The 14,628-nt window shown below is 45.6% G+C and overlaps 1 protein-coding gene across 4 annotated transcripts in view; it reads right to left on the bottom strand.

Moving 5' to 3' along the window:
* Positions 1-14,628, bottom strand: part of LOC112248815 (F-box and leucine-rich repeat protein 17) — a 314,654-nt gene that overhangs the window by 85,289 nt on the left and 214,737 nt on the right. For all 4 annotated transcript variants that reach the window (XR_006083235.1, XM_042320746.1, XM_042320747.1 and 1 more), the window contains one exon: positions 13,001-13,077. Coding sequence is in view for 3 of the 4 variants with exons in the window: in XM_042320746.1 (XP_042176680.1) it covers positions 13,001-13,077 (77 nt within the window). In the remaining variant the exon portion in view is untranslated. The remainder of the gene's footprint in view (positions 1-13,000; positions 13,078-14,628) is intronic.

The raw sequence follows: 14,628 nt of genomic DNA, 5'->3' as shown, positions 1-14,628 counted from the left end.
CAGAAGAAAGGTATTTGTTTCAGGTCATTTTGAGCCTGCAATCGAACCCACAAATGCTGATGCTCCAGATACTCAACAAGTCTAAAGAAGGCCAGTTTGATTGATTCTTTAATCAACAGTTTTCAGTTGTGCAAACATAAATGCAAAAGTGTTTTCTAATGATCATTTAGCCTTTTGAAATGATAAACTTGGTGCCATTGGAACACAGGAATGATGTTTGCTGCCTAATGTAGATATTCCATAAAAAATTTGCCAGCTACAATCGTCATTGGGGCGGCAGCGTAGCCTAGTGGTTAGAGCGTTGGACTAGTAACTGGAAGGTTGCGAGTTCAAACCCCCGAGTTGACAAGGTCGTTCTGTCGTTCTGCCCCTGAACAGGCAGTTAAACCCACTGTTCCCAGGCCGTCATTGAAAATAAGAATGTGTTCTTAACCGACTTGCCTGGTTAAAAAAAGGTTTAAAAAAATAATTTAAAAAAATTAAAAAATGTCATTTACAACATTAACAATGTGTACACTATATTTCTGATCAATTTGATGTTATTTTAATGGACAAAAAAGTTCAAAAACAAGGACATTTCTAAGTGACCCCAAACTTTTGAACGTTAGTGTACATTTGTGAACAGCCATCCACATCAACCACAATCCGTAAAGCGCAATTATCTAAATGAGAGAGCAGCAGTGTGATTCACACCAATGCACTAAGTAGCTATTAATAGTAAGTGATATCCCTATCACCCCTAGGCTACACCACTGCTGTCATCCTTACCTCCAAGTGTTTATTCAAGTTGGATAATCTTTCGATGACGACAGCAGTCGCACCATTGGAAGACATTGCTTGGACTGAATACAACAAAAGCATATTCCTGCTTTTCCCCCCCAGATCCATCAAACGCATTTAAATTTGCAAATGTTTTAATGTTGATTTGAATGTCATTGATAAAAACAGGTGTCAAAGATTTGTTTCGCAAACATCCTTTCTGAATTTAAAAGTAATCTGAGACGTAATTTTCTAGTTTCTCAAAAATATTTGTAATCTGATTACAATGCTTTTGCTGGTAACGTAATGGATTCTAGTTCGTTTTTTTTGTAATCCATAACATCAAATAAAATTACATGTTATTTGTCACATGCTTAGTAAACAACAGGTGTAGACTAACAGTGAAATTCTTACTTATAACGCAGAGTGAAAGATAGATCTTTAAAAATATACATAGTGTATGTACTAAAATCAAATCAAATTATATTTGTCACATGCGCCGAATATAACAGGTGTAGTAGACCTTACAGTGAAATGCTTACTTACGAGACCTTAACCAACAATGCAGTTAAGAAAAACAAGTGTTAAGTCAAAAATAGATAAGTAAAAAATAACAAATTTACAAATAGTTCAAGAGCAGCAGTAAAATAACATCAGTGAGGCTATATACAGGGGTACTGAGTCAATGTGCGGGGGCACAAGCTAGTCGAGGTATAGTTAAAGTGACTGTGCATAGATAATAACCAGAAAGTAGCAGCAGTATAAAAGAGAGGGGTACAACGCAAATAGTCTGGGTAGCCATTTGATTAGGTAGGTGTAAAGTGACTGGGCAACAGGATAGATAAGACAGTAGCAGCAGCGTAGGTGATGAGTGAGAAACATTTGTGTGTGTGTGTGTGTGTGTGTGTGTGTGTGTGTGTGTGTGTGTGTGTGTGTGTGTGTGTGTGTGTGTGTGTGTGTGTGTGTATTTGAGTTGAGGTGTCAGTCTAAGTATGTGTGAGTGTGAGGGTAGTCCGGGTAGCCATTTGATTGGCTATTTAGGTGTCTTGTTTAGCGGGTAGAAGTTGTTCAAGGTTCTGTTAGTGCCTGACTCGGCACTCCAGGACCGCTTGCCGTGCGGTAGCAGAGAGAACCGTCTATGGCTTGGGTGGATAGTCTTTGACAATTTTTTGGTCCTTCCTCCGACACCGCCTGGTATAGAGGTCCTGAATGGCAGCGCTCCTGGCCCCAGTGATGTACTGGGCCGTACTCACCACCCTCTGTAGTGCCTTGGGGTCGGGTGCCTTGTATTCGCCGTACCAAGTGATGACGCAGCCAGACAAGACCCTCTCAATCGCACAGCTGTAATCCGTTACTCCACAACCCTGCATCATATATTTCACCGTCTTTAGGAAATAAAAAGGTATCAATGGGGAGTGTATGGGTTTATATTACCCCCCGGGCTGTGTGCAGGGAAACAAACCGACCCACTCACTCGCGTCACCTGGAGAGCAGCAGACCACTCTATTCCTGTGAGCCTACCAGAGGGAAGTGACAGAGAAACACCATATATCAACGTCTAGCACGCTAACAGTTTACCTTTCAGATGAAAGAGAGAACGGAGAGGGGGATGGAGAGAGGGACGAAGAGAGGAAAACAGAGGAAGGAAAGGGAGTGCTGGGTGGGGGTATGAGAGAATGAAAGAGTACCGGAGGGAGAAAAAGGGAATGGGAAAGCAAGGGAGATCATAGGTGGCGTCCTCCGTTCAGGGTATGCATACAGATGAACACACTCACACGAGAGAAGGGCCTCCTCTTTATTCAGGCACCGCAGAGGGCAGTCCTTATCAGGACTCTCTAAACAGGACAGATAACATGCATCCGTCCACACAACCGCAACAAGATAAAGCCAGACACACACAGAGCTTTCACTCCTCTTCTCACACTCCCAGATACAGTGCCTTCTGAAAGTATTCAGACCCCTTGACTTTTCCCACATTTTGTTACCTTACAGCCTCATTCTAAAATGTATTAAATACATAAAATCCTCAGCAATCTGCACAGAATAGCCCATAATGACAAAGTGAAAACAGGTTCAGAAATTTTTGCAAATGTATTAGAAATAAATAACTGAAATACCTTATTTACATAAGTATTCAGACCCTTTGCTGTGAGACTCGAAATTGAGCTCAGATGCATCCTGTTTCCATTGATCGTCCTTGAGATTTTTCGACAACTTGATTGGAGTCCACCTGTTGAAAATGTTATTGATTGGACATGATTTGGAAAGGCACACCTGTCTATATAAGGTCCCACAGTTGACTATGCATGTCAGAGCAAAAACCAAGCCATGAGGTGGAAGCTCCGAGACAGGATTGTGTTGAGGCACAGATCTGGGGAAGGGTACCAAAAAATGTCTGCAGCATTCTTAAATGGAAGAAGTTTCAAACCACCAAGACTCTTCCTGGAGTTGGTCGCCGGACCAAACTGAGCCATCGAGGGAGAAGAGCCTTGGTAAGGGAGGTGAACATGAACCAGATGGTCACTCTGACAGAGCTCCAGAGTTTCTCTGTTGAGATGTGAGAACCTTCCAGAAGGACAACCAGCACTACACCAATCAGGTCTTTATGGTAGAGTGGCCAGTCGGAAGCCACTTCTCAGTAAAAGGCACATGACAGCCCACTTGCAAAAAGTCACCTAAAGACTCTCAAACCATGAGAAACAAGATTCTCTGGTCTGATGAAACCAAAATTGAACTATTTGGCCTGAATGCCAAGCTTCACATCTGTACGAAACCTGATACCATACCTATGGTGAAGCATGGTGATGGCAGCATCATGCTGTAGAGATGTTTTTCAGCCATAGGGACTGGGAGACTAGTCAGGATCGAAGCAAAGATGAACAGAGCAAAGCACTGATAGATCCTTCATGAAAATCTGCTCCATCTCTGGAGAGACCTGAAAATAGCTGTGCAGCAACGCTCCCCATCCAACCTGGAAGAGCTTGAGAGGATCTGCAGAGAAGAATGGGAGAAACTCCCCAAATACAGGTGTGCCAAGCTTGTACCCAAGACAACTCGAGACAATAATCGCAGCAAAAGGTTCTTCAACAAAGTACTGAGGAAAGGGTCTGAATACTTATGTAAATGTGATATTTCCATTTTTTAAATATTTTACTGAGCAACATTTTCTAAAAACCTGTTTTTGCTTTGTCATTAAGGGGTATTGTGTGTAGATTGATGAGGGGGGGAAAAAACGATGTAATCCATTTTAGAATAAGGCTGTAACGTGACAAAATGTGGAAAAAGTGAAGGGGTCTGAGTGCTTCCCGAATGCGCTGTACACACGACAGGCCAGGGAGAGACGAGGAAGGTGGAGGACAGGAAAATAGAGGAATGGATTACTACCGTAAGTCAATAAAGGTCTCAAGGTTCTCTTACTTGGAGAAAGCAGTCAGACAGACAGAGGAGAAGTAATCGATACACAGGATTGGCAGTATGAGAGAGGTTTTTACAAGCTTGCATCATTCCAGAGCAGGTCGGTAGGCCACGGGGCTAAAGAGTATTTCAGGTGAAAGACCGAAAAACACAGTAGGGGTACAGACTTCTCTTGCTAGGGCGACATTTACATTTCTGCACTTTAGTCATTTAGCAGGCGCTCTTATCCAGAGTGGCTTAGAGGAGCAACTAGGGTTAAGTGCCTCGCTCAGCTATTTCAGCTAGTCGGCTCGAGGATTCGAACCAGCGACCTTTCGGTTCCTGGCCCAACGCTCGACTCCCCGCAGCAGTTATCAACCTTGGGTCTGGGCCCGCTCTTAACGATGGACTGACTGTGTAACACACGGTAAAGCCCTGTGACAGAGAGGGAACACGCACCAACAGATTCCTCTGAATATCCTTTCGACTGGCAGCAACACAACCACATAAACGGACACTGGAACCAAGTGACTCTCGGGCAAACACTCCCCTGTCCACTTCCATTATAGCGACAGACAGAGGAGACGGGATCGATACATGGGATTGGCAGGGAGAGAGAGAGGGAGGTCTTACACGCTTCCTAATCAGCGTCATGTTTCGGCAGAGCAATGGAGAAACATCACACACACACACGCACCTTATATGCACACGCAAGCGCACAAAATCATATGGGCTTTTGAATGAGAAGGCTGACGGCAGAGTTGAGCTGGATATTGATGTGACATGATCGTGGTCAGGTATTGAGCTTTAGGTCTTAAGTGCAGAGGGCCACTCAGAGAGATTAATATTGGCTGATAAAGAGAGACCCATCCACATCATGTCCCTGGCTCTCAACATCTGTTCAGGAGGACGCAGATGTACCCAGCACTCGGGTACTAGGGTAGTTCAACACAAAACATGTCCTGTGCCCAGCACTCATGAACAAGGTGAGTTCAAAACATGCACCAAGCACTCAATGAACAAGGCTAGTTCAACACAAAACATGCACCAAGCACTCAATGAACAAGGCTAGTTCAACACAAAACATGTCCTGTGCCCAGCTCTCATGAACAAGGTGAGTTCAAAACATGCACCAAGCACTCAATGAACAAGGCTAGTTCAACACAAAACATGCACCAAGCACTCAATGAACAAGGCTAGTTCAACACAAAACATGTCCTGTGCCCAGCTCTCATGAACAAGGTGAGTTCAAAACATGCACCAAGCACTCAATGAACAAGGCTAGTTCAACACCAGGTCGAGATATAAGGACACACATCTAGCTGCACTTCAAATACCTCTCATCTTCTTAGGAAATACGCTTTTAAAGTGCTTTCCTCATACTCTTAGATTTAAGTGCTCAAAATGGCAATGAACAAAAAGGTCACTTTTTAAAACAGACATGTTGTATGTCCATGATGGCCGCAAACATTCCAAATACAGCTCCCACAAAAACAACATCTAGGCCAACATCTGTTTTTCTTCCCAAACCAAGACGACAAAATTGTCAACAAACGTTGACAGTGACCGTGAGGAAACATACAGGTGGGCACTTTCCAATTTCTTGAGAGAGGAGAGGGTTCTGGGTAATGGTTGTGTGGCTGCTAGTTTTCCCAAATACCACTGAGAGCTATGTTGTGAAAGGATGCAGTCACCTGAAATGGTCTTTACTGGTAGATAGTGCTGGGTGTGTGTGTGTGTGTGTGGGGAGAGAGAGAGAAAAGAGAGGAGAGAGAAGACCGTTAACAGCAAAGCTGAGCTGGGAATGAAGCAAATGTCTGCCGGCATCTACAGAGAAACAGAGAGAGAAAGAAAAACAGAGATAAACAGAGTGTGGAGGTGTGTTTAGGTGTTTGCATCGTGACATGTCTTCTGTCCTGTTTCCACAGTCTCTAAATGCTGCTCCCTCCACAACAGTCTCTAACATGCTGACCACACCGGTCGTGTCGCGTGCTCGAGTGTCGCAAAATAAATGTACACATACATGTTATTCAATCATTGCACCCACACTGCTCGCGCGTGTCAACGGGCGTCTGCGTTTGCCAGAAGTTCTGCGTCACTTCTATTTGTTCTGCGTCACTTCTATTTGTTCTGCGTCACCTCTATTTGTTCTGCGTCACCTCTATTTGTTCTGCGTCACCTCTATTTGTTCTGCGTCACCTCTATTTGTTCTGCGTCACCTCTATTTGTTCTGCGTCACTTCTATTTGTTCTGCGTCACTTCTATTGGTTCTGTCACTTCTATTGGTTCTGCGTCACTTCTATTTGTTCTGCGTCACTTCTATTTGTTCTGCGTCACTTCTATTTGTTCTGCGTCACTTCTATTGGTTCTGCGTCACTTCTATTTGTTCTGCGTCACTTCTATTTGTTCTGCGTCACTTCTATTTGTTCTGCGTCACCTCTATTTGTTCTGCGTCAACTCTATTTGTTCTGCGTCACCTCTATTTGTTCTACGTCACCTCTATTTGTGACGCAGAACATGATACAAGTCCTGCCTCTCCCATCTCCTCATTGGTTTTTGGAAGCATATACCCAAGTGCCATCTCCTCATTGGTTATACCCACGTGGGTGATTGAAAGATGAACTGAGGTCGGTTGTGGTAATATACCTTATTATGAAAGTTAGTTGCCAATCGCCATATAAAGTCCAAAGAAGAAAAAGCCTGGAAGGAGGAGAGATGACTAGAAACGATTCGGTTGACCGTTTTATATGTGAATTAATTGTCAGAGTAGAGGACCTTGTGCATTTCAGGTAAAATAACAACCCAAAATGTATATCCATGGACAAATTAGCTAGCAACTGCAAGCTAGTTAGCTAAATTGCCATAAATGTTTAAAACTTTTTGACCTGTCCCGGTTGACAAAATCAAAATCAATGTGTGTGTGTCCGGATTGGGTGGTGTAATGCTGCTCCCTCCACAGCAGTCTCTAACGCTGCTCCCTCCACAGCAGTCTCTAACGCTGCTCCCTCCACAGCAGTCTCTAACGCTGCTCCCTCCACAGCAGTCTCTAACGCTGCTCCCTCCACAGCAGTCTCTAACGCTGCTCCCTCCACAGCAGTCTCTAACGCTGCTCCCTCCACAGCAGTCTCTAACGCTGCTCCCTCCACAGCAGTCTCTAAGACTGGCTCACTCAGGTACACATTGCTCTCATAAACCCTCGAGTAACAGCTTCATCACAGCCCAGCCCATTGTGTGTGTGTGAGAGAGAGACAGACAGCGACAGAGAGACAGAGAGAGTGCGGTTAAAATTGGCAAAAAACACACACATTTCTTCACACAGGGTCGTGGGGTTAGACAGGGATGCAGCTTAAGCCCCACCCTCTTCAACATATATATCAACGAATTGGCGCGGGCACTAGAAGAGTCTGCAGCACCCGGCCTCCCCCTGCTAGAATCCGAAGTCAAATGTCTGCTGTTTGCTGATGATCTGGTGCTTCTGTCACCAACCAAGGAGGGCCTACAGCAGCACCTAGATCTTATGCACAGATTCTGTCAGACCTGGGCCCTGACAGTAAATCTCAGTAAGACCAAAATAATGGTGTTCCAAAAAGGTCCAGTCACCAGGACCACAAATACAAATTCCATCTAGACACTGTTGCCCTAGAGCACACAAAAACTATACATACCTTGGCCTAAACATCAGCACCACAGGTAACTTCCACAAAGCTGTGAACGATCTGAGAGACAAGGCAAGAAGGGCATTCTATGCCATCAAAAGAAACATAAATTTCAACATACCAATTAGGATTTGGCTAAAAATACTTGAATCAGTCATAGAGCCCATTGCCCTTTATGGTTGTGAGGTCTGGGGTCCGCTCACCAACCAAGACTTCACAAAATGGGACAAACACCAAATTGAGACTCTGCACGCAGAATTCTGCAAAAATATCCTCCGTGTACAACGTAGAACACCAAATAATGCATGCAGAGCAGAATTAGGCCGATACCCACTAATTATCAAAATCCAGAAAAGAGCTGTTAAATTCTACAACCACCTAAAAGGAAGCGATTCACAAACCTTCCATAACAAAGCCATCACCTACAGAGAGATGAACCTGGAGAAGAGTCCCTAAGCAAGCTGGTCCTGGGGCTCTGTTCACAAACACAAACACACACTACAGAGCCCCAGGACAGCAGCACAATTAGACCCAACCAAATCATGAGAAAACAAAAAGATAACTACTTAACACATTGGAAAGAATTAACAAAAAAACAGAGCAAACTAGAATGCTATTTGGCCCTACACAGAGAGTACACAGCGGCAGAATACCTGACCACTGTGACTGACCCAAAATTAAGGAAAGCCTTGACTATGTACAGACTCAGTGAGCATAGCCTTGCTATTGAGAAAGGCCGCCGTAGGCAGACATGGCTCTCAAGAGAAGACAGGCTATGTGCTCACTGCCCACAAAATGAGGTGGAAACTGAGCTGCACTTCCTAACCTCCTGCCCATTGTATGACCATATTAGAGAGACATATTTCCCTCAGATTACACAGATCCACAAAGAATTCAAAAACAAATCCAATTTTGAAAAACTCCCATATCTACTGGGTGAAATTCCACAGTGTGCCATCACAGCAGCAAGATTTGTGACCTGTTGCCACGAGAAAAGGGCAACCAGTGAAGAACAAACACCATTGTAAATACACCCATATTTATGCTTATTTATTTTATCTTGTGTCCTTTAACCATTTGTACATTGTTAAAACACTGTATATATATAATATGACATTTGTAATGTCTTTACTGTTTTGAAACTTCTGTATGTGTAATGTTTACTGTTAATTTTTGTTGTTTTTCACTTTATATATTCACTTTGTATGTTGTCTACCTCACTTGCTTTGGCAATGTTAACACATGTTTCCCATGCCAATAAAGCCCTTGAATTGAATTGAATTGAATTGAATTGAGACACAGAGAGACATAGAGAGAGAGAGACAGAGAGAGACAGAGAGAGAGAGAGAGAGAGAGAGAGAGAGAGAGAGAGACAGAGAGAGAGACAGAGAGAGAGAGAGAGAGAGAGAGAGAGAGAGAGAGAGAGAGAGAGAGAGAGAGAGAGAGAGAGAGAGAGAGAGAGAGAGAGAGAGAGAGAGAGAGAGAGAGAGAGAGAGAGAGAGAGAGAGAGAGAGAGAGAGAGAGAGAGAGAGAGAGAGAGAGAGTGCGTCACTCACAGCAGAGTAGTTAGAGAGGGGAAGTGTGTGTCATTGCTGTAAATCCAGGCAGGCCCGGCAGTGCTTTAGTCTGTTCTCAACACAATTACTGACCAAACGACATGAAAGAGGGCTTAACCACGACATGAGGTTTCAGTTAAGAGTGTGTGTAGTGTGTGTGTGTGTGTGTGTGTGTGTGTGTGAACTGCATATTAACATATTTCTTAAACTTTGGTATTTTTTGACATTTACCAATGCAATGAACATAAGGAAGGCAGGGATTTACAGTTAGAAGCATGCATTCTGTGTGTGTGTGTGTGTGTGTGTGTGTTGGACTAAGCGAGGCCAGGAGGTTTTGGTTATCAGGCCTAATAGGGGCTTTCAGTATGAGAGTAAATTACTTTAGTATATCCTGCCAGGTTAGTGCCATACAATTGGTCCCTTTCTCTCTCCCCTACATCTCTGCTGTTACAACCTGATACATCACAAGCGAAATTAGTTGTTTTGAACAACATCATTAGAAGTTTAAAGTGTAATGACATGTCCATTACCAAAAGCTCTTTCCTTCCTTCTCTTTTTCTCTCTCTACCCCCCTCCCTCGCCCCTCCCCCATTCTCTCGAATAAAAAGCAAACACGCAGGAAGCGAATGACGGGGGAAAACGGAACACTTAATCACAAGGGGCTTGTGGACATCTCAAATGTTGTTCAAGAGGCCATTAATATAGAGTCATTTGAGTAGGAGATGGGCGGAACAGACTGGCCCAGAATGGCAGATGGAAAGCTCAGTGCTTTGATTGTATTTATCAAAGGCTGGAGCAGGAAAGCAAACCATTATTCTATTAGATCTCGGAGAGAGGAGAGAGGGCGTCTCTATTCGGCCACTCACACAAACATACACGACCAAAAGTATGTGGACAACTGCTCGCGGGAACATCTCATATCGAAATTATGGGCATTAATATGGAGTTGGTCCCCCCTTTGCTGCTATAACAGCCTCCACTCTTCCGGCAAGGCTTTCCACTCGATGTTGGAGCATTGCTGCGGGAACTTGCTTCCATTCAGCCACAAGAGCATTAGTGATGTCGGGGCACTGATGTTGGGTGATTCAGCCTGGCTCGCAGTCGCTGTTCCAATTCATCCCAAATGTGTTCGATGGGGTTGAGGTCAGGGCTCTGTGCAGGTCTGTCAAGTTCTTCCACACCGAAACCATTTCTGTATGGACTTTAATGTGTGCACGGAGGCATTGTCATGCTGAAACAGTAAAGGGCCTTCCCCAAACTGTTGCCAAAGTTAGAATGTCATTGTACGCTGTAGTGTTAAGATTTCCCTTCACGAGAACTAAGGGGCCCGGGCTGAACCATGAAACACAGCCCCAGACCATTATTCCTCCTCCATAAAACCTTACAGTTGACACTATGCATACGGGCAAGTAGCGTTCTCCTGGCATCCGCAAACTCGGTCTCAACCTTTAAGTCCTTACTGAAGACTTATCTCTTCAGTGGGTCATATGATTGAGTGTAGTCTGGCCCAGGAGTGGGAAGGTGAACGGAAAGGCTCTGGAGCAACGAACCGCCCTTGCTGTCTCTGCCTGGCCGGTTCCCCTCTTCCCACTGGGATTCTCTGCCTCTAACCCTATTGCAGGGGCTGAGTCACTGGCTTACTGGGGCTCTCTCTTGCCGTCCCTGGAAGGTCACCTGAGTGGGTTGATTCACTGATGTGGTCATCCTGTCTGGGATGGCGCCCCCCCTTGGGTTGTGCCATGGCGGAGTTCTTTGTGGGCTATACTCAGCCTTGTCTCAGGATGGTAAGTTGGTGGTTGAAGATATCCCTCTAGTGGTGTGGGGGCTGTGCTTTGGCAAAGTGGGTGGGGTTATATCCTTCCTGTTTGGCCCTGTCTGGGGGTGTCCTCGGATGGGGCCACAGTGTCTCCTGACCCCTCCTGTCTCAGCCTCCAGTATTTATGCTGCAGTAGTTAATGTGTCGGGGGGCTAGGGTCAGTTTGTTATATCTGGAGTACCTCTCCTGTCCTATTCGGTGTCCTGTGTGAATCTAAGTGTGCGTTCTCTAATTCTCTCTTTCTCTCTCTCTCTCTCTCTCTCTCTCTCTCTCTCTCTCTCTCTCTCGGAGGACCTGAGCCCTAGGACCATGCCCCAGGACTACCTGACATGATGACTCCTTGCTGTCCCCAGTCCACCTGGCCGTGCTGCTGCTCCAGTTTCAACTGTTCTGCCTTATTATTATACGACCATGCTGGTCATTTATGAACATTTGAACATCTTGGCCATGTTCTGTTATAATCTCCACCCGGCACAGCCAGAAGAGGACTGGCCACCCCACATAGCCTGGTTCCTCTCTAGGTTTCTTCCTAGGTTTTGGCCTTTCTAGGGAGTTTTTCCTAGCCACCGTGCTTCTACACCTGCATTGCTTGCTGTTTGGGGTTTTAGGCTGGGTTTCTGTACAGCACTTTGAGATATCAGCTGATGTACAAAGGGCTATATAAATAAGTTTGATTTGATCCACCAAACTCATATTGGTCTGTCGGACTGCCAGATGTTGAATCGTGATTCGTCACTCCAGAGAAGGCATTTCCACTGCTCCAGAGTCCAATGGTGGCGAGCTTTACACCGCTCCAGCCGACGCTCGCCATTTTGCATGTTGATCTTAGGCTTGTGTGCAGCTGCTCGGCCAAGGAAACCCATTTCATGACGCTCCCAACAAACAAGTTAATGTGCTGACGTTGCTTCCAGAGGCCGTTTGGAACCTGGTAGTGAGTGTTGCACACACAGAGCGACAGAGAGAGAGAGACCGAGAGAGAAAGACAGAGAGAGAGACAGAGAGAGACAGAAAGAGAGAGACAGAAAGAGAGAGACAGAAAGAGAGAGAGAGACAGAGACAGAGAGAGAGACAGAGACAGAGAGAGAGACAGAGACAGAGAGAGAGACAGAGAGACAGAGACAGAGACAGAGAGAGAGAGAGAGAGAGAGAGAGAGAGAGAGAGAGAGAGAGAGAGCACGCTAATGTACTATTGTGGTCATTTATCAAGTGGTCGGTCTACGGTTCACAGAGACTCTGAAGGGGAGTGGTCCAGTGATTACACTCACTATGGGTAGGCTAGAGGGGAAACACATGGCAGTGGAACCCCTGAACGATTCGAGACATGAACACAAGTGTTCCCCTGACCAACACAGACCAGGCTAAGACACCATAGGATCTTACTCTGGGGGGGAAACACACCAACATATAAGTCATGTGAGTTTGCAGTGGGACAGTCCACACGACCAAGGTCTGGACATGCAAACATGTTTTATAAACTATTACTGTACCGGTGATAGTTGGAGTATTACAATTCTTCCAGAGGAGAGAGAGCAGTTCAGACTGATTTGAGATCAGATCCAGTATGTGTGGATTATAGATGAGGTGTTCAGATGATGCCAGTAGAGGTGAAAGGGGTGAGAGAGAGGACAGAGCCCAGAGGAAGAGACACACAGTCAACTTTCTGAGGTCAGCTTAGACGGAAGTTACTCAATGAAAGCCCTGGAGCGCGCACACACACACACCACGCACACACACAGTACAGTAACTCTCACCCAAACGCCCCGTCAGACAGTTCATAAAGTTAGTTATAGAAATATAGCATATAGAATGCCATTTTTTACCGTGGTCTGTGATCTTGCAGGAGACCAGGTAGAGTTCTTTAAGGCTCCTCCCCTCCTTGGCGATGATCTCCACACACCTGGGAGGAAGAGATAGAGAAACAGGGGGGATGAGAGAAAAGCTCCGGATCACCCGAAGAGTTTTCAAAACACACAGGGTCTGGTTCTACGCTTACGACTTCTACGCACACACTCACGGCAGGCAGTGTTCCCCACTATAGGTTAACCATGACAGCTCCAGGGACATATCTGTTCATATATTCACTGTGTGCTTCTCCTAACACTTACACTGATCAATAATTAACCATGATCTGCTCTCATTAGAGCCCACAGACCAGGGCCTACGATAACGCAGCGGACGGGGAGGGTGTGTGTGTGTGTGTGTGTGTGTTTTTTTTACACTTCAAAGGAGCTCAGTGGTGGAATATCTGCATTCGGCCCAGTCTCTCTACCATGGCACCCTAGAGACCCCCCCCCCTGTGAACGTGCATGTCTGTGTGCGCATGTTCGAGCGCGAGCGCGCGCGTGTGTGTGTGCGCGCACTCCAGGGGAGGCCGGAGGAAGATCAGAGAAGCTGTTTCAGATGATTTCCTGTAAATGGTCCTAATGAGCCGAGAGTTAGCAACACTGGTTTGATCAATGCGTTTGACCCATTAACCTTCAGCAAAACCCTCAGATGTTTTTTTGGTCCGGATTATGCTGCATATTTCATTTCGTCAAATGCACACGGGGGCTTTCCCATGAGGTTAGAGTGGGATAGTATGACGCCCCACTGTCTCCTACAGCTGAACGCTGGGCCTTTCAAGTTCTGGGCCTGTATTCATAAAAGCATCTCTGAGTAGAGTCTTTTAAGCCGAAATCACGGCCCGTCAATGGCATGAAAGGTGCATGTTAGAGTAGCCAGCGTCAATTCACATACACTGCGTAGCGTATGCCAGCATAACTGTCATGAAAATCCACAATAAACAGTTGCTACGCAGGCCCTGGGAGTTATTGTTGTGGGTTCCTTTTGACTCACCTTCGACTCACCTTGCTTTGCTAGCTCAGGAGGACGTTTGTAGCATATAATTGCGAGTCTCTCTCTTCTACATGAACATTATTCTCTTTTGAAATCAGAGTCCTTGAGTTTTCCGGACGTAACCTGCCTAGGCTATATGCCTACGATCGAAATAACCACAGGTAGACTGCGAATTGTTTCAAAACATGTAACTTCTTTGACTGACAAACCGTAGCTTACAGCCCAATACATTTTAAACTACGTCTTTAGTCTACGTAGCATAGGGAAGATCGGAACACAGGTACGTATGTGGCAGGGTCTACAGACAAACACGGATTACAAAGGGAAAACCAGCCGTGTCGCGGACACCGACGTCATGCTCCTGGACAAGCTAAACACCTTCTTCGCCCGCTTTTAGGATAACACGGTGCCACCGATGCGGCTCGCTCCCAAGGACTGTGGGCTCTCGTTCTCCCTGGCCGACTTGAGTAATTTAAGCGTGTTAACCCTTGCAAGGTATCCCTAGCCGCGTCCTCAGAGCATGCGCAGACCAGCTGGCTGGTGTGTTTACGGACATATTCAATCGCTCACTATCCCAGTCTGTTGTCCCCACATGCTTCATGATGGCCACCAG

This window comes from Oncorhynchus tshawytscha, linkage group LG04, assembly GCF_018296145.1.
Source record: "Oncorhynchus tshawytscha isolate Ot180627B linkage group LG04, Otsh_v2.0, whole genome shotgun sequence".
Classification (NCBI taxonomy): Eukaryota; Metazoa; Chordata; class Actinopteri; order Salmoniformes; family Salmonidae; genus Oncorhynchus; species Oncorhynchus tshawytscha.
The sequence above is the reverse complement of the archived record's forward strand: the minus strand, read 5'-3'. Positions and strand labels throughout refer to the sequence as shown.